Here is a 21,595-nt window from a genome sequence, read left to right as displayed (position 1 = left end):
CCTATGAGTAACTAAATGACTCTGTGTGATTTGCTAATTGTCTTCTCTTTAACAATTCCTAAATCATGTTCACTTTAACCATTCCAGATGGAAAGTAAGTCTTCTTACCTGACTGGATAGAAGTCAGACAGAAGTTGAATAGTTCTTCTATCTTACTCTGGTCTATTAATATTACATCATCTGAGCTAAACAATGGGTATGATAAATACAAATAAGTTTGGAATCTTGAATTGATCCCATTAATGAGATACAATATTATTTCACTTGTGTGCTTCCTTAGCTAAAAGCTTTCTACAACTCTCACTTGGAATATACATTTACAGCTATTTAATGAAATAGAGGAAAAATTAGTCATGTGTGTGTGTTACACCCAGTTTTTTTTACCTTTTTTTTTTTTTTTTTTTTTTTGCGGTACGCGGGCCTCTCACTGTTGTGGCCTCTCCCGTTGCGGAGCACAGGCTCCAGATGTGCAGGCCCAGCGGCCATGGCTCACGGGCCCAGCCGCTCCGCGGCATGTGGGATCTTCCCAAACTGGGGCACGAACCCGTGTCCCCTGCATCGGCAGGCAGACTCTCAACCACTGCACCACCAGGGAAGCCCTGTTAAACATTTCTTGAATCTTCTCGATCTTTGCCTCCATTCTTTTTCCAAGGTCCTGGATCATCTTCAGTAGTATTATTCTGAATTCTTTTTCTGGAAGGTTGCCTATCTCCACTTCACTTAGTTGTTTTTCTGGGGTTTTATTTTGTTCCTTCATCTGGTACCTAGTCCTCTGCCTTTTCATTTTGTCTATCTTTCTGTGAATATGGTTTTTGTTCCACAGGCTGCAGGACTGTAGTTCTTCTTGCTTCCGCTGTCTGGTCAACTTATTTAACTTTAGTAATACTCCATAAGATGGTTAATATTGTTACCTCATTTCTATAAATGAGGAAATATCATTGTAGATGGAACATGGATAAGCATTTTTAAATTATAATAAAATTCTTACCTGAGATGTATTTTAATGTCTATTAAAAAATAGTTGTCTACATACAGAGGTAATAAAAGTTTCCTTTAAGGGCTTCCCTGGTAGTGCAGTGGTTAAGAATCCACCTGCCAATGCAGGGGACATGGGTTCGAACCCAGGTCTGGGAAGATTTGACATGCCATGGAGCAACTAAGCCCGTGTGCCACAACTACTGAGCCCAGCTGTCACAACTACTGAAGCCCACGCACCTAGAGCCCATGCTCCACAACAAGAGAGAACACCTCAATGAGAAGCCAGTGCACTGCAATAAAGGGTAGCCCCCACTCGCCGCAACCAGAGAAAGCTGGCATGCAGCAACAAAGACCCAACGCAGCCAAAAATAAATAATAATAAAATAAAATAAAAACTGAATACTAAATAATTAGAAAAATTTAAAAATAAAATATATATGTATATACATATATGCATATATGTATATACACATGCATACGTACCTAAGTAAAAAGTGATTCAAGGGCTTCCCTGGTGGCGCAGTGGTTGAGAGTCCGCCTGCCGATGCGGGGGACACGGGTTCGTGCCCCGGTCCGGGAAGATCCCACATGCCGCGGAGAGGATAGGCCTGTGAGCCATGGCCGCTAGGCCTGCGCGTCCGGAGCCTGTGCTCCGCAACGGGAGAGGCCACAGCAGTGAGAGGCCCGCGTACCGCAAAAAAAAAAAAAAAAAAAAAAAAAAAAAGTGATTCAATGTTTTTAGATGATATGTAGTTGTGGCAAAAATCATGGAAGTGGTACTAAAATACTGTAGTTGGAAATGATGGTTTAATGGAATAAATTGAATTCGTAGAGAAGATTAAACATTTCACAAATAAGTGGTGTTGTTTGTAAAATTATAACTAGGATCTAAAATTCATAAGATGTTTCTAAGATATTTGGTTTTGTTTTCCTTTTTTTGTCTCCCTTTCCTTCCTCCCTCCTTCCCTTCCTCCCTTTTTTCCTTTCTTTCCTCCTCTTTTCTTCTTTCTTTCTTTCATGTGCTTTATCATTTTTCCTTCTTTCCTGAGTGTTCACATTAGATATTATTCCACAAGAGATTCAATCAAGTTAAGAATTTGAGGAGATGTAGTTCTTTTGTAGCTTATTTATGGTCACTGTTTTTACTTAATCTTCTACATTAATTTAATTATGGAGGTTTAATCATAATGACCCATCCACAGGTCACATGACCTCACAAAAGCTACCGTAACTGCATAGTTATTTAAATTTCTCATTTAGTATTTGAATTAGTCACAATACTGTAGTTATGAAAAAGGAGATCCTAACAAAAATAAATGAATCATAAAGTTTTTCATATATATAAAGATGAATAAAGAACATTAAAAATAAAAACTTTGAGAGGGAAAATAGCAGCCTGTTCACTGGAGAACATTTTAAATATCTCTCTCTGTACTCCACTGATGAAACTCTAAAATAGAAGTGTGAGGGGAATAACAATACTGTGCTCTTTGGCAGGAATTATAAAAAGAGTCCCCAGGGGCTTCCCTGGTGGCACAGTGGTTGCGAGTCCGCCTGCCGATGCAGGGGACACGGGTTCGTGCCCCGGTCCGGGAAAATCCCACATACCGCGGAGCGGCTGGGCCCGTGAGCCATGGCCGCTAAGCCTGCGCGTCCGGAGCCTGTGCTCCGCAACGGGAGAGGCCACAGCAGTGAGAGGCCCGCGTACCGCAAAAAAAAAAAAAAAAAAAAAAAAAGAGTCCCCAGGGCATTCCGTCTAATAAAGTGAGCTACCTATTCTTTATGCGTGCCCTGTTTTTTCTCTCTTCCATTAGAAGTAACAAGTTTCTCTTAACAGGATGCATTTATCAATATCCGCCAGTCCTCCTCTGCAAACACTGCATCTGCCCATATATTTATTCTCTGCAATCGACTCAACAATATTTTTTGCCCAGCCTGTCTCACAGTAAACCCTGTGTGATCTGCCCAGGACTCTTGAATGTAATCATAACTGCCTCTACACAGAAAGTCTGTAAGAAAGAGAAGTCTTTTTTTCAGGGTGTACAATCAATATAGAAAGCTAATATGAAACATTGAGGGGCCCCAAACTGCTTTAAAAATCAATAATGGTGGGGTTTTGTTGGATCTGTACTAGGAATATAATTGCCTCTACTTTTTACTTGGCTTTATCATGAAGAACAAGGCAATAACCCTCCAAGGAATAGTGGGAAACTCTGTTTTTCTTTTATATTCAATAAATGTAACCATTGATTTTATTCTCATGCACAACCCATGGTCAGGCAGTGTCAAGAACATCCAAAAAATCAATTCAGAGTGGAGCTAGGTAAGCAAATACAGTAAGGGAGTTCTCAAAATCCCCATCAGGCCACAAGTTTCTGGTAAACATTTGATTCACTTCTGAAACCTGAAGCTTAGAAGCTTCTCTTTGGGATTTGGAGTCATTGATATGTGTTAGAGAACCTGACAAAGTTGTGCACATTTCATAAAGCGCACACACTTGGCAGAGCTATTCCCATTTATGCTGTGTGCCCTCTCTAATTATTTTCATTTCTACAATGGTAAGCAACAAAAGCATCTTACTTGGATAACTGTCTTCCTAGAAATGAGCTGCAGGGAAAAATGGCTTAACACAGGACAGTAACAATAATGTTGGTATTTTTATTTAAAAACTATTATGTATACTATTAGATATATACATACATACACACATATATACATATATATTACACATGACAGGACAAAGTAAATAAATAGTCATGTTAATACATGAAGAATCAATGTTTTCAATGAAGAGGAAAGAAACAAAGTGTAAAATCAAAGAAGTTGAATAAAAGCCCTGCAATTCTAAATTTGAGTTAGAAATATCAATATGAACTCATGATGTATTTTATCCTCCTCTAGGACAGAGAATTTACAAGTTGATATGTCAGAAGGCAAGGACGCTATCAGCGACTATTGAGGTCATGTTGAAAGAACTCAGGCGTCAATTTAAAGGGTCTGCCACTGGCCAGAGATAAGACAAACAAGATCAAAAATAACAATAGCTGCAGTGGACTGAAACAGACATACCTGTTATAACCTGTGACTTCATAATGATAAACACACAAAAAATAACAAAATGGCAAACCTCAGTGGCCATATTTGGGGGGCTCTAGAGAAACAACTTGTTGTTTTGAAAACTGCTAAATAAAAGGAAACAATCAAGCATTTATCCTGCCTTCACTGTACTAACTTGACCTCCAGATTAACATTTGGTGAGGGAAAATTCTTTAGGGAATAATCTAGTTAATAAATAAGGAAAGATTGATAGAATATTGTCATCATGTAAACTCTAAATAAGTTTAGGCAAAGATTATCAGTGGCTGCTAAAATTGTTATTATTGGGCTGAATTGTGTCCCCCTAAATTCATATGTTGAAATCCTAACCTTTAGTACCTCAGAATGTGACCTTATTTGAGATAGGCTCTGTACGGAGATAATCAAATTAATGTGAGATCATTAGGGTAAACCCTAATCCAATGTGACTGGTGGCCTTATGAAAAAGGGACACACAGATACACCTGGAAGGAGGGTGACACAGGGAGAAATTGGTCATCTGTATGCCAAGGAGAGGGGCCTGGAATAGATCCTTCCTTCACAGCCCTTGATAGGAACCAACCTTGCTGACTCCAAAACTGTGAGACAATAAATTTCTGTTAAGTCACTGATTTTGTTACAGGAGCCCTAGCAAACAAATACTGTTACATAAAAATTAATGGAATTATTATAATGGATAGGTCAGGTTGTCAATGCCTAAATCAGCATATCAATGTTCACATCACAAAAACAGAGACAGGCAGGCATTTTGGGTCTCTAGATAAAAGTACATAATACAACTGGTTTATGAAGCACACTCACCAAAGCACAACAAAATAATTCAAATCTGTTTAAGTCTCAAATATGGGGCATAAAAGAACACATTTACAACAAATGGATGTAATCACAAAAAATAGCATGGTTTCCTAAGAAAAAAAAGTTCTAGGGGGAAAATAAAGGAACAGGAAACATTTAGAGTAAAAGAAATTTTAGATAAATTTACCAGCCAAATGAAATGTGTGTACCTGTTTGGACCTGCTTTTAAAAAGTTAATCATAAATTATGAGACAGGAAAAATTACTTTAGCTCTCCTAGTGCTGGTATCTGTCAAATTAGCATAATAACAGTACAAAGTTCATAGCGTTGTGTTAACGATTAAATACGACAATATAGGTAGATCACTTGGCATAGTGCTTGGTGTATAGTATAATTTCAATTATTGATATACTTGGGTATTGGTTGAATTCCTGATACAATTGCTATCAATATTAGTTAGAATGATGTGAGAGGTACATCTTACTCTGTATGTGCTTACGGTGTGTGTACACAATCCCACATACACACTCTGCAACACACCTATGGAGTCCCAAAGTGAGCCAGTACTGAGCTGGAAGCCTTTTCCTTACACTACCCATTCCATTCCCCATTCTCATGTAGCCCTGCGAAACCAATTGGCCCTGGCCTCACCTTTGGTAAGAGATGCAGGAAAATAACATTGTGGAAGTTTGAAAGAAAAGCCAAGGCAAGGGTTAGGAGAGGAAGGCAAAAGGAAGAACAGCTAAAGGAGGTTAAATATGCCACTACATGTCTTCACAGAATTAGGTTGTTCCATGCCTGCCATTTTTAAGGAAAGATAAACACAGTCTTTCAGCACCCACAGGGCTAAGCCTCAGAGACAATCAGTGTTTTCAGCCAGCTGGATCATGTTTGGACAAGAGGCAGAACACATCTGGTCATTAATAGTGATAATGGATCTCTGGTTAAAAGCCATCATTTAGATATACGAAATGTTGCAGCTGACAACTATCATGAGTCAGGTGACTGCATCTTACAAATTTTCATTTCAATTTTTCAAACATTTATTTGGTTTGAGAAAGGGTATACAAAGGTGAAAGAAATACAGTTCATATTTTCAACAAATATACAATCTTGTTCGCATCTCAGGAAAATAACTCCAAGACAAGGATAAAACATCTTAAGAGAGTTACAAGTCTCATGGGCCTTTAGGAGATTAAAATGAAGTAAGGTATCAAATGAGAATGAGTTTTTATCTGGTTGGGAATATTGTAAAAGTCCTCATGGAGAAAGTGGGATTTGAGAGAGGCTTTTAAGAACAGAAGAGAGATGGGAGAAAGTGGTGAAGTGTGGAAACTGTCAGGGGATAGAGAAGGGAGGGAATTTTAGCAGGGCTGGAGGGTTGCCAGATGAAATACAGGATGCCCAGTTAAATGTGAATTTCAGATAACAACTAACAGTTTTTTGGTATAAATATGATCTTGGCAAATTTGGGACATATTTGAATTTGAAATGCCCTAGGTTTGTTTAGAGAAATAAGTAAATGGTTTCATAAAAGTTTAGGCTTCATGGAGGAAGGAAATGTTTGAAAGACATTTTGGTCATATGCAGAGGGTCTCAGATTCCATACAGGAGAAGGAAAACTTAATTTTATGGGGACTGTAGAGACATTGTTAGGTGTGTGTGTGTGTGTGTGTATGTGTGTGTATGTGTGTGTGTGATTGATATGATGCACTATAGGAAAAATACTATGACAGTGATGAGCACAAGTAAAATTAAGATAGGAAGCTGGCCAGGAAGTGACCAACAGTGGTGATGTTAATTGAGGTGATGGAAGTAGCTTGGGAACGGAGATGGTCGAGATAGAGTGGAGTAGAAGCAACAGATTGCATCTTGGGACAAAAGAGATATAGAGTCAAAGATGCCTACAGGTTTATGCTTACTGACTGGCAGGACAATGACTTTTGTTAGCAGCTGTGTAAGGAGGAAGAGCTGGTTTTAGGAAAAACAGATAATATGAAATAGGGATTATGTCAGGAATAACTGGCAGGGCAAGCATCCACATACAGATGCTCAGTAAGTGATTGCAAATATTTTTCTGAGTTCAGTGATTTCATATTCTAGATATTTGATCTGTTAAATTCAATGAGTTGTTCAAAATTCAAGGAACCCCTCTAGTTCACAATTAGAGGCAAAAGAAGAAACAGTGATAGAACAACAAAAAGAGAGAAGAACAGGAATAATGAAAAACTTGTGCTGAATCTTGGAAATCCTACAGTCAAGGTCAATCATCACTCTTAAATCATTCAGAGAGGGACTTCCCTGGTGGTGCAGTGGTTAAGAATATGCCTCCCATGCAGTAGTTAGGAGTCCGCCTGCCAATGCAGGGGACTTGGGTTTGATCCCTGGTCCAGAAAGATCCCACATGCCGTGGAGCAACTAAGCCCATGCACCACAAATACTGAGCCTGAGCTCTAGAGCCCGCGAGCCACAACTACTGAGCCCGTTAATCACAACTACTGAAGCCCATGTGCCTAGAGCCTGTGCTCCACAATAAGAGAAGCCACCGCAATGAGAAGCCTGTGCACCGCAACGAAGAGTAGCCCCTGCTCACCACAACTAGAGAAAGCCCATGTGCAACAATGAAGACCCAATGCAGCCAAAAATAAAATAAATTAAATTAATTAATTAATTAAAAAAAAATCGTTCGGAGAAGTCAAGACTATAAACAGAACCAGCAATGGCTCTGGTAAATTTTGACAGAGCTGTTTTAGGAAAGGAGCATGGCTGGGAGCCATGTTTTTGGAGCCTAAGGAGTAAATGGGTGGTGAGGAAGCAGAGGAAACCAAAGCTATTTGAGGACTGGTGCTTGAAGAGAAAATCAAAGAGAAGGAGCCAGCAGAGGAAAGACTGAAGATTTAATTAAAAAGAGGAGCAAATTCTGAAGGGCGTCCAGCAATGAGATAAATGTGTATATGGCGAGATTAGCCTTAGAAAGAAGAGAAAATCTTCCTCAGAGTTAAATGGAAGGAAGGGAGGAAAGACAGAAGAATTTTAAGTATTTGAACTGTGACATTGAGGGAGTTGATATTTAGTCTCCACTCTTGAGTAAGAAAGAAAGTGACATTATATGCCTTGAGAGGAGCAGAGTGGAGGGCTCGTGGACCATGGATGTAAGTCCCATCTCCTGCCACATCTTACAGCACATCTCAGACATCCATCCTTTATTTAGATCCCTGGCAAAGTGAAACAGGAAGTAATCATGATTGCAGGGTTATTCCTTGGTGTGACACATTTTGTCGCAGCAAGGGAAATCTGAGAGTAGGAAGCACAATGGGATGTAGTGTCTTCTATGTACTGAATGCCTGTTGCACAGTAGCCTGGCTCTTCTAGAAGCACCAGACCCCCATCAGACACCACTCTGTCATTTTAGAGTGTTTACACAACCACGTGCCATCTCTGGGGTATAAAATATGATTTGACATAGTTCACAAAAATAGCAAACAGCTAACTCTATTCTTGTGCCTTTATATAAACTAGATTATAACATTTCATATTGAGTTTGAATATAGCAAAATTTGATTCAATTTATTGATATGGTCTTATGATTATGGAGTTCCTAGTTAAAGAGGCTTTCAGGTGCGTTCAGAAAATCCCATTGACCCCATAATTGCTAAAAACAACCCATTAATGCATGGTGTCATTTCATGATGACTATATCTGGACTTATGGATGAGGCAGGAAGTTTCATTCTCCTGATCCCTTGTCTACAATAAGTACAGCCATAAATATGTCAACACCTATGTTATACTATAAGGATTTTCTAGTGCCTGTGTTTAGGAAGTGATATATGGTGGTTATTCCTGAAAAGACAACTACAAAGAGAAAAGTACAGATTGTCCTTTCTAAGCCTAGAAAATGTTATATCAGAGGAATGAAAATGAACAGCCATAATATAGGATCATAGAAGCACTGAAATTTAGATTTGACAGAGAATTTAGGGATGATTTTGTCTAATTCCTTTCTCTTTAAGGCTGAGTAATCTAAAGCCAAGAGAGAGGAAATAGCTTACTGTAGGGCACAAACTAGTCAGGCCACATGTCTCTTTGACTTAAAGTCCCAGGTGCTTCCACTCTGTCACAATGACAAATTTCTACCAGGCTTCTGGAAAATTATTCCCAGGGCCAGAATAGTGCGTGTATTGTACATACTGGCACTCAGCAAATGTTTTCTTAATTGGACAGCTGTATCTCTGTTCTGGTCACCAACACACCTGGGAGTTAGAGAACCACCCTCAGCACACAGCTTTTCCAGTACCTAGTAAGGCAATATCAGGCACAACAACTTTACAAAAATATAACTTCGAATTAATATGTATTAACATATTCACTATTTCACTAGAACTTCCTTAGTCCATTGTTGCACATGATAAAACTAAGGGTCAGTAAATTTATATAACCAATTTAAGGTCAAGCAATCAGAAAATGGTATAGAGTTTGAGCCCAACTTTGGTCCTCTGACTCCAGTTATCATACCAGTTGTTATACCTCATGGTTTCTCCAGGATATTTATAACCTCTAGGGAAAAGAAAACCAAATCTGTGAGGGAAGAGGTAGAGAGGAATATGGGAAGGAGGAGAGAGATATCAGACTGGTGTGAGGCTCTTATGAAAAAAGCCAATGCCAGAAACAGATCAGAGTCCAATAACAGATGAAGCATTTGTGTTTTTCTTGGAGAGATCTGTTGGCGGGATCCTGGCTACAAAGGCCTGGGTTGGCTCCAAAAAGGAGAAAGCAATACTATGCAACTTGGAAGAAGGTATTGACTTTAAATTCATCTGAAAGACAGTGGGGTGAGAAAAGCACAGGTATGGGAATCAGGAAACTCGGATTTTAGTCCTAATTCTATCATTTGTTGTGTCCTTAGATCAGGCCCCTCCCCCTTTTATGCCTCAGTTTTCTCATTTTAAAATGAGGTGTATTCAAATTCATCGTTCTCAGATATTTTTCTTCCTTTGCATCGTTGCCATTGGTAGAGACTGCCAATAATTTAGAAAATGCCTGAAGTGAGACTCTATAAACTGAGAATGCAACCCACATTCTTGCTTGCAAAAAGTCGAGGTGTCTTTTTTTTTTTTAACAAAACAATTTTTTATACACTTTTGAGTAATCACATACAGTGAATATACATGTAGTCGATAGGCCTGCTAAGTTGGGTCACAGAATTATTCTCTTAGAAAACTTCAGAAGGATAATTCATCACTTTATACCTTAGTTACATGTGATAGAAGCTACATAGGTAATAGAAAAATTACAACTGATTTCCATTGTATGAACCTTCACTAATGACCACCACTGCTCTTGGATGAGTAGATTTCATATGTAGTAATATCAATACACTCAAGGGACTTGTTAGTTTATTTCACCATTTTTCTGAGAAGATTTTAGGTTAGAGATTTTTAACTAGAGTTGACAGCTCCAGGGGTACTGAAAGAGTGGGAAAATTCCAAAGATCATTTTGCCAGCATCAACTGAAGCTATTTTACTGTGCAAATGAAGACCAAAGCTATCAACTAAATAGCCAACCATTAGTATAAATTCAAAAGTTATATCACAGGGAGGACCTTCAAAATGGCAGAGGAGTAAGATGTGGAGATCACCTTCCTCCCCACAAATACATCAAAAATACATCTACATGTGGAACAACTCCTACAGAACACCTACTGAATGCTGGCAGAAGACCTCAGACCTCCCAAAAGGCAAGAAACTCCCCACGTACCGGGGTAGGGCAAAAGAAAAAACGAAAAACAGAGACAAAAGAATAGGGATGGAACCTGCACCAGTGGGAGGGAGCTGTGAAGGAGGAAAGGTTTCCACACACTAGGAAGCCCCTTCGCGATCGGAGACTGCGGGTGGCGGAGGTGGGAGCTTCGGAGCCGCGGAGGAGAGCACAGCGACAGGGGTGCAGATGGCAAAGCGCAGAGATTCCCGCACAGAGGATCAGTGCCGACCAGCACTCAACGGCCTGAGAGGCTTGTCTGCTCACCACCAGGGTGGATGGGGGATGGGAGCTGAGGCTCAGGATTCAGAAGTCAGATCCCAGGGAGAGGACTGGGGTTGGATGGGTGAACACAGCCTGAAGGGAGCTAGTGTGCCACAGCTAGTCGGGAGGGAGTCCGGGGAAAAGTCTGGAACTGCCTAAGAGGCAAGAGACCATTGTTTCGGGGTGTGTGAGGAGAGGGGATTCAGAGCACCACCTAAACGAGCTCCAGAGATGGGCGCGAGCCACAGCTATCAGCGCGGGCACCAGAGACGGACATGAAATGTTAAGGCTGCTACTGCAAGCCACCAAGAAGCCTGTGTGCAAGCACAGGTCACTATCCACACCTCCCCTCCTGGAAGCCTGTGCAGCCCGCCATTGCCAGGGTCCCATGATCCAGGGACAATGTCCCCGGGAGAACACATGGCATGCCTCAGGCTGGTGCAACATCACGCTGGCCTCTACCCCGCAGGCTTGCCCTGCATTCTGCACCCATCCATCCCTCCCGGACTGAGTGAACCAGAGTTCCCTAATCAGCCACTCCTTTAACCCCCTCTTGGCTGGGCAAAGAACAGATGCCAGAGGGTGACCTACATGCAGAGGCAGGTCCAAATCCAAAGTTGGACCCCAGGAACTGTGCGAACAAAGAAGAGGAAGGGAAATTTCTCTGTGCAGCCTCAGGAACAGCAGAATAAATCTCCACAATCAACTTGATGTACCCTGCATCTGTGGAATACCTGAATAGACAATGATCATTCCAAAATTGAGGCTGTGGACTTTAGGAGCAACTGTAGACTTGGGGTTTGCTGTATGTGACTGACCAGTTTCTGATTTTCATGTTTATCTTAGTTCAGTTTTTAGTGCTTGTTATCATTGGTAGATTTGTTTATTGGTTTCGTTGCTCACTTCTATTTTTTTATTACTTTAAAAAATTTTTATTTTAATAATTTCTTAAAAATTTTTATTCTCATGACGTTATTTTATTTTATATTATTTTATTTTTCTTTCTTTCTTTTTTTTTTCTCCCTTTTCTTCTGAGCCGTGTGGCTGACAGGGTCTTGGTTCTCCGGCTGGCTGTCAGGCCTGAGCCTCTGGGGTGGGAGAGCCGAGTTCAGGACATTGGATCACGGGAGACCTCCTGGCCCCACGTAATATCAATTGGCAAGAGCTCTCCCAGAGATCTCTGTCTCAACGCTAAGACCCAGCTCCACTCAACAACCAGCAAGCTCCAGTGCTGGACACCCCAGGCCAAACAATTAGCAAGACAGGAACACAACCCCACCCTTTAGCAGAGAGGCTGCCTAAAATCATAATAAGTTCACAGATACCCCAAAACACACCACCGGACACGGTCCTTCCCACCAGAAAGACAAGATCCAGACACACCCACCAGAACACAGGCACCAGTCCCCTCCACCAGGAAGCCTACACAGCTCACTGAACCAACCTTACCCCATGGGGTCAAACACCATAAACAACAGGAACTGTGAACCTGCTGCGTGCGAAAAAGGAGACCACAAACACAGTAAGTTAAGCAAAATGAGAAGACAGAGAAATATGCAACAGATGAAGGAGCAAAGTTAAAACCCACCAGACCAAACAAATGAAGAGGAAATAGGCAGTCTACCTGAAAAAGAATTTAGAGTAATGATAGTAAAGATGATCCAAAATCTTGGAAATAGAATGGAGAAAACAGAAGAAACGTTTACTAAGGACCTAGAAGAACTAAAGAGAAAACAAACAACGATGAACAATGCAATAAATGAAATTAAAAATTCTCTAGAAGGAATCAATAGCAGAATACCTGAGGCAGAAGAACGGATAAGTGACCTAGAAGATATAATAGTGGAAATGACTACCACAGAGCAGAATAAAGAAAAAAGAATGAAAAGAATTGAGGACAGTTTCAGAGACCTCTGGGACAATATTAAATGCACCAACATTTGAATTATACGGTTTCCAGAAGAAGAAGAGAAAAAGAAAGGGTGAGAAAATATTTGAAGAGATGTTAGTCGAAAACATCCTTAACACGGGAAAGGAAACAGTCAATCAAGTCCAGGAAGAGCAGAGAGTTCCAAACAGGGTAAACCCAAAGAGAAACATACCAAGACACATATTAATAAAACTATCAAAAATTAAACACAAAGAAAACATATTAAAAGCAGCAAGGGAAAAGCAACAAATAACATACAAGGGAATCCCCATAAGGTTAACAGCTGATTTTTCAGCAGAAACTCTGCAAGCCAGAAGGGAGTGGCAGGACAAATTTAAAGTAATGAAAAAGAAAAACCTACAACCAAGATTACTCTACCCAGCAAGGATCTCATTCAGATTTGACAGAGAAATTAAAAGCTTTACAGACAAGCAAAAGGTAAGAGAATTCAGCACCACGAAACCAGCATTACAACATATGCTAAAGAAACTTCTCTAGGCATGAAACACAAGAGAGGGAAAAAACCTACAAAAGCAAACCCAAAACAATTAAAATCGTAATAGGAACATACATTTTGATAATTACCTTAAATGTAAATGGATTAAATGCTCCAACCAAAAGACATAGATTGGCTGAATGAATATAAAAACAAGACCTGTATATATGCTGCCTAAAAGAGACCCACTTAAGACCTCGGGACACATACAGCCTGAAAGTGAGGGGAGGGAAAGAGATATTGCATGCAATTGGAAATCAAAAGAAAGCTGGAGTAGCAATTCTCATATCAGATAAAATAGACTTTATAATAAAGACTATTACAAGAGACAATGTAGGACACTAAAAAATGATCAAGGGATCAATCCAAGAAGAAGATATAACAACTGTAAATATTTATGCACCTAACATAGCAGCATCTCAATACATAAGGCAAATGCTAACAAACATAAAGGGGAAATCGACAGTAACACATTCATAGTAGGGGACTTTAACACCCCAATTTCTCCAATGGACAGATCAACCAAAATGAAAATTAATAAGGAAAACACAAGATTTAAATGACACATTAAACAAGATGGACTTAATTCATATTTATAGGACATTCCACCCCGAAACAACAGAATACACTTTCTTCTCAAGTGCTCATGGAACATACTCCAGCAGGATAGACCATATCTTGGGTCACAAATCAAGCCTTGGTAAATTTAAGAAAATTGTAATCATATCAAGTATCTTTTTCAAAACGCAATGTTATGAGGCTAGATATCAATTACGGGAAAAAAACTGCAAAAAATACAAACACATGGAGGCTAAACAATACACTACTAAATAACTAAGAGATCACTGAAGAAATCAAGGAGGAAATCAAAAAATACCTAGAAACAAAGGACAACGAAAACACAACGACCCAAAACCTATGGGATGCAGCAAAAGCAGTTCTAAGAGGGAAGTTTATAGCAATACAATCCTACCTCAAGAAACAAGAAACACCTCAAATAAACAACCTATCCTTATGCCTAAAGCAATTAGACAAAGAACAAAAACCCCTAAAGTTAGCAGAAGGAAAGAAACCATAAGGATCAGATCAGAAATAAGTGAAAAAAAAATGAAGGAAACAATAGTAAAGCTCAATAAAACTAAAAGCTGGTACTTAGAGAAGATAAACAAAATTAATATACCATTAGCCAGGCTCATCAGAAAAAAATAATAAAGGGAGAAGACTCAAATCAACAGAATTAGAAATGAAAAAGGAGAAGCAACAAGTGACACTGCAAAAATGCAAAGGATCATGAGAGATGACTACAAGCAGCTATATGTCAATAAAATGGACAACCTAGAAGAAATGGACAAATTCTTAGAAAAGCACAACCTTCTGAGACTGAACCAGGAAGAAATAGAAAATGTAAACAGACCAATCACAAGCACTGAAATTGAGACTGTGATTAAAAATCTTCTAACAAACAAAAGCCCAGGACCAGATGGCTTCACAGGCAAATTCTAACAAACACTGAGAGAAGAGCTAATACCTATCATTCTCAAACTCTTCCAAAATATAGCAGAGGGAGGAACACTCCCAAACTCATTCTAGGAGGCCACCATCACCCTGATACCAACACCAGACAAAGATGTCACAAAAAAAGAAAACTACAGGCCAATACACTGATGAACATAGATGCAAAAATCCTCAACAGAATACTAGCAAACATAATCCAACAGCACATTAAAAGGATCATTCACCATCATCAAGTGGTGTTTATCCCAGGATTCAAGAATTCTTCAATATACGCAAATCAATCAATGTGATACACCATATTAACAAACTGAAGGATAAAAAACATATGATAATCTCAATAGATGCAGAAAAGGCTTGAGACAAAATTCAACACCCATTTATGAAAAAAACCCTCCAGAAAGTAGGCATAGTGAGAACTTAGTCAACATAATAAAGGCCATGTAAGACAAACCCATAGCCAACATCGTTCTCAATGATGAGATTGAGTTGATAAAAAACTGAAACCATTTCCACTAAGATCAGGAGCAAGACAAGGTTTCCCACTCTCACCACTATTATTCAACATAGTTTGGAAGTTTTAGCCACAGCAATCAGAATAAAAAAAAAAATAAAAGGAATCCAAATCAGAAAAGAAGAAGTAAACTGTCACTGTTTGCAGATGACATGATACTATGCATAAAGAATCCTATAGATGCTACCAGAAAACTACAAGAGCTAATCAATGAATTTGGTAAAGTAACAGGATGCAAAATTAATGCACAGAAATCTCTTGCATTCCTATACACTAATGATGAAAAATCTGAAAGAGAAATTAAGGAAACACTCCCATTTAGCATTGCAATGAAAAGAATAAAATACCTAGGAATAAACCTACCTAAGGAGACAAAAGGCCGGTATGCAGAAAACTATAAGACACTGATGAAAGAATTTAAAGATGATACAGACAGATGGAGAGATATACCATGTTCTTGGATTGGAAGAATCAACATTGTGAAAATGATTATACTACCCAAAGCAATCTACAGATTCAATGAAATCCCTATCAAACTACCAAGGGCATTTTTCACAGAAGTAGAACAAAAAATTTCACAAGTTGTATGGAAACACAAAACCCCCAAATATCTAAAGCAATCTTGAGAAAGAAAAACGGAGTTGGATGAATCACGCTCCATGACGTCAGACTATACTACAAAGCTACAGTAATCAACACTGTATGGTACTGGCAGAAAAACAGAAATATAGACCAATGGAAGAGGAAAGAAAGCCCAGAGATAAACCCACACACATATGGCCACCTTATCTTTGATAAAGGAGGCAAGAATATACAATGGAGAAAAGACAGCCTCTTCAATAAGTGGTGTAAAAGAATGAAATTAGAACACTCCCTAACACCATACACAAAAATAAACTTAAAATGGATTAAAGACCTAAATGTAAGTTCAGACACTATAAAACTCTTAGAGGAAAACATAAATGACATAAATCACAGCAAATTCTTTTTGACCCACCTCCTAGAGAAATGAAAATGAAAACATAAATAAACTTAAAAGCTTTGGCACAACAAAGGAAACCATAAACAAGATGAAAAGGCAGCCCTCAGAATGGGAGAAAATATTTGCAAGTGAAGCAAGTGACAATGGATTAATCTCCAAAATATACAAGCAGCTCATGCAGCTCAATATCAAAAAAACAAACAACCCAATCCAAAAATGGGCAGAAGACCTAAATAAACATTTCTCCAAAGAAGATATATAGATTGCCAACAAACACATGAAAGGATGCTCAACATCACTAATCAGTAGAGAAATGCAAATCAAAACTACAATGAGGTATCACCTCACACCAGTCAGAATGGCCATCATCAAAGCATCTACAAAGAATAAATGCTGGAGAGGGTGTGGAGAAAAGGGAACCTTCTTGCACTGTTGTTGGGAATGTAAATTGATACAGCCACTGTGGAGAACAGTATGGGGGTTCCTTAAAAAGCTAAAAATAGAGCTACCATACAACCCAGCAGTCCCACTACTGGGTATATATCTTGAGAAAACCATAATTCTAAAAGAGTCATGTACCACAATGTTCACTGCAGTTCTATTTACAATAGCCAGGACATGGAAGCAACCTAAGTGTCAGTCGACAGCTGAATGGATAAAGAAGATGTGGCACATATATACAATGGAATATTACTCAGCCATAAAAAGAAACGAAGTTGAGTTATTTGTAGTGAGGTGGTTGGACCTTGAGTGTGTCATACAGAGTGAAGTAAGTCAGAAAGAGAAAAACAAATACCGTATGCTAACACATATATATGGAATCTACAAAAAAAAAGGGTTCTGAAGAACCTAGGGGCAGGATAGGAATAACGACGCAGACGTAGAGAATGCACTTGAACACATGGGGAGGGGGAAGGGTAAGCTGGGACGAAGTGAGAGAGTGGCATGTACATATATACACTACCAAATGTAGAATAGATAGCTAGTGGGAAGCTTCTGCCTAGCACAGGGAGATCAGCTCGTTGCTTTGTGACCACCTAGAGGGTGGGACAGGATGAGTGGGAGGGAGACGCAAGAGGGAGGGGATATGGGGCTATACGTATGCATATAGCTGATTCATTTTTTTATATCCAGATAACTAATGCAACAACGTTAAGCAATTATACTCCAGTAAGATGTTTAAAAAAAAAGTTTTACCACAGATAAATTCTTTTCACTTGCATTTTGTTTTCGGATATTGGACACACATTAATTCTAGACTGTTGGCCCTTAACCACAGTTTTAGCTTGGCATTGATGCCATATAAAAGGATTTTAGGGCACTTATGAATACTCTAAAATAATAGGAAAATTTCATCAGCTTCTCAAAGGGATCACAAAGATTAACAAAGGTTAAAGAACCACCACTCTACACATCCTACAATAACATGTTACAATTCAAATATTTCTTTGGTAAAACTGGTAGCTGATTTGAATTGTAGCCTAAAAGTTTTAATCAACCCTTAACTACCTGAGTGTTAGTAACAGACCTCTATAAGGGTATAATACCTCTTTTACACTTGATTCTTTAAAAAAAATTAATGAAACAAAACACTCTGTCGTGCAAAACATTGTTGATAGAAATTAAAGGTAACATAAACATATAAAGATATATTCATGGTTAGAAAACCTGATAGTTTTAAATTGTCAATCCCTCCCAAACTGATCTATAGATTCAATACACTTAATTATAAGCCCAGCAGACTTTTCTGGGTAGAAATCAACAAGTTGATCCTAAAAGTTATAGGGAGATGCAAAGAACCTAGAATTTCCAAAGCAATTTTTAAACAGTCAGTATAAAGTTGAAGAACTTACATTATGTGACTTCATAAGTTAACAAATAGCTATGCTAATTAAATAGTGTGATACTGTCTAAGGACAGACCAAAAGAACAGTGGAACAAAATAAAGCCTAGAAATAGACCCCCAATTATTCAGTCAAAGGTACCAACACTATCTGAAGGGAAAAGCAAAGTCTTTTCAATAAACAGTACTAGAATAACTGTAAAGCCATATGGAAAAAAATGAACCTCAATCTCTACCTCATAAGAAACACAAAAATTAATGTGGATCACATACATGAAAATAAAAATGAAAACATAAGAGATTTAAGGGAATAAAATCACTTTGCAACTTCTAAAAGTCACCACAAAATATTTTCCTATTTCTTCAAAATGTTGTTTCTCAATTCCATTTCATAATTAAGTAGCTATAGAGAATACCTAGAACACATTGTAATTGAGTCTGGGTGGACCGAAGATAATCAAACAATTGGCTAAAAAAAAATTAACTTCTAGAATAAGCTGGATGTGAAATCTGTCTAACAAAAACACATATTCTTATTACTATGTTTATTATTTGAGGATCACGGCAAAAAAAATTCACTTTCCTTTGATGGACAAAGTTGTCTAGATTTAGCTCGAATTGTTCTAAAGAGATTTTCTGAACTTTATTATAATTTTATTATAAAGATTAAAGAGTCTATATATTCACCTACTTGCCTTTCTCCCCCTCTGTCCATTTCCAAGAGTAAAAATTAAACAACAACGTGAACAACAACAGGAAAAAAAAAACCACAAAGCTGTTTACCGGAGTCCGTAGAGAACTGTTCCATCAGGATGCAGTCGGATCATTCGATTTTTCACTGTAACCCCATGCACAAATGATTTCTTGTCATTCAGAAAGTAGGTGTCTGGTACCCAGAGTTGGTCAGCTACCCTGTTGTCTAGCGTGAGGTTTAGTGGGATTCCAGAATAAGAAAGCCTTTTGTCTTTCCAAGACTGCTGGAAATACATGGTGAGTGTATAATCCTGCAAAAAAAAAGGAAACCGAACAAAGAATTTTACCATCATCACCACCACCATCATCATCATCATCATCATCATCATCACCATCTAAAAAGAATGTGATAGCATGTGGTACTGTGGATACCTAGAGACTCACCATTCTGTGGTCACAAAGCACTGAGCTGATCTCCCTGTGCTAGGTTGACTCACCAACCTCCCCTACAAGGTTATATTTGAATATATTGAAATTTGCACCTCCAAGTATAGGGCAACCGATAGGTTAGAAGTACTAGTGCAATAATTGAATGCATGCAGAAGCATTTGCACCAATATAGAGTAAATCCATTTAATTGAATTTTAAGGTTTGATGTTAAGGTAATGATATCATGGGGAAGGCTGTAAAGGGAAGTTGTACCTGTAGATTCATGTTCACAAAAATCTACCTCTGGATATTGTATTTATAGTACTGCTTGATTCAGGAATTGGTTTGAGTTCAGAGATGAGTTTATACTCGAGTTTGTTTCCCCATCTCCTGTAAAAGGTTACACTAAGGACATACCTTTGCACTTTTCTTTCTGCCCAGGTTTCCCCTAGCAGTGAGAGACAGGAAGATTTGGGCTCAATAAATGTGTCAAGCTCACAGGAGAGGAATGGTGAAGATTATCTTAGAGCTTTAGTTGTATGTTTTTAAAGAACTCTATTAATACAAAGTATAATTGTCCATTAAAAGAATAAGAGGTAGCAGTAAAATCATAAAGACTTAAGATGCAGTCCCAATATTACAAAAACAGAAGGTTCACTTTTTCTTTTAAAGGATATTTATCTGTCAACAGCTTTAGCTGGATGCTTTAGCAACAATTAAGAAAACACGTCATAATTCCTTCACAACTCTGTGTACTGCCATTGTTATATATACCACTGTTTGGGAAGCACTGGCTCTGATCATGTCTTACATCTGGGCAAATTGCACTTCATCTAGATACCTATATGGATATTTATGAATTTCTGAAATATCTTAAATGATAAGACAATATTCGTTCTGGATAATGAGTTCCAATGTCCTTTAACCACTATATTCAAGAATGCTTACACTGTTTACTCAGAAATAATCTTGCAATAATTCAAAGCCATTCTTTCTTGTTCAATGACAAGGACATTTGCTCTTCGCTACTAATCATACAATATCCTTTTTATAGGTCTGAAACCTCCTTCCACCTTACCTTCATTTAACAGAAAAAGAGAACCCACAGGGTTATACACAATTCTCTTCTCAACTGCTAACATCCGCATTTGCATCCTCTTCAAGCTCTTTACATCAATACCTTTTTGGAGGACAATGAATTGAACAGATTCTGGGCCTTAGATTCTAAAACACCTCCATTCCAAAACCTACCACATGTAGAGCTATGTAACCATGAGCAACTAACTTAACCCCTTATATGTCAGATGTCTCATTTCTAAAATAAAAATAGCATTTTACTAGCTTATTGAAAGCATCACTTGGGAGAATCATGGTGCAAGTACTTTAGAAAGTAACATGCTAAACAAATATATTATCTTCAAAAATTGTTTGTTGCTATGTAAAGATTAATATCATACTTCCAAATTATTTGGAGTGCACATATTCGTTTTCATAAGCATTTCCACTTTTAAAGAGATGTTTATAAAAGAACCTGCAGGAAGAAGGACCCTGGTAACCATGAAAGTAAGCAATTGTCTGTCTTGTAAGTCTTGTTGTTGGGGTCTTGTTTGTAATTCAGACAATGTAAGAAAATGAATGACTAGCTCAGCACAGTCAGCATGGGTTACATGTTTCACTACTCACGTTGAATACACATTAGCCTCCAACTCTCGTGAGCGCTACAGAGGATTTCCTCACAATGAGACCATGGGGCAAAATCCTCACTCCACATTCTCCTCAACAAAGAAAGTTTTAATGTGTGATGAGTAAAAACTTATAAAATACAAATAAGAGTCTTGGAGGAAGATGGCGGAAGAGTAAGACGCGGAGATCACCTTCCTCCACAAGATACATCAGAAATACGTCTACACGTGGAACAGCTCCTACAGAACACCTACTGAACACTGGCAGAAGACCTCAGACCGCCCAAAAGGCAAGAAACCCCCCCACGTACCTGGGTGGGGCAAAAGAAAAAAGAATAAACACAGACAAAAGAATAGGGATGGGACCTGCACCAGTGGGAGGAAGCCGTGAAGGAGGAAAGGTTTCCAAACACTAGGAAGCCCCTTCGCGGGCGGAGACTGCGAGTGGCTGAGGGGGGTAGCTTCAAGGCCACAAAGGAGAGCACAGCAACACGGGTGAGGGAGACAAAGCGGAGAGATTCCCGCACAGAGGAACAGTGCCGACCGGCACTCACCAGCATGAGAGGCTTGTCTGCTCACCCGCCGGGGCGGGCGGGGCTGGGAGCTGAGGCTCCGGCTTCGGTC

The 21,595-nt window shown here is 38.9% G+C and overlaps 1 protein-coding gene across 3 annotated transcripts in view; it reads right to left on the bottom strand.

Moving 5' to 3' along the window:
* GABRB1 (gamma-aminobutyric acid type A receptor subunit beta1) overlaps positions 1 to 21,595 on the bottom strand; it is a 389,072-nt gene that overhangs the window by 229,619 nt on the left and 137,858 nt on the right. For all 3 annotated transcript variants that reach the window (XM_032632382.1, XM_032632383.1, XM_032632384.1), the window contains exon 4: positions 18,951 to 19,171. In XM_032632382.1, coding sequence (XP_032488273.1) covers positions 18,951 to 19,171 — 221 coding nt within the window. The remainder of the gene's footprint in view (positions 1 to 18,950; positions 19,172 to 21,595) is intronic.

The sequence above is a fragment of the Phocoena sinus genome, chromosome 5 (assembly GCF_008692025.1).
Source record: "Phocoena sinus isolate mPhoSin1 chromosome 5, mPhoSin1.pri, whole genome shotgun sequence".
In the NCBI taxonomy this organism is placed as follows: domain Eukaryota; kingdom Metazoa; phylum Chordata; class Mammalia; order Artiodactyla; family Phocoenidae; genus Phocoena; species Phocoena sinus.
This window is presented reverse-complemented; position numbering and strand designations above follow the sequence as displayed.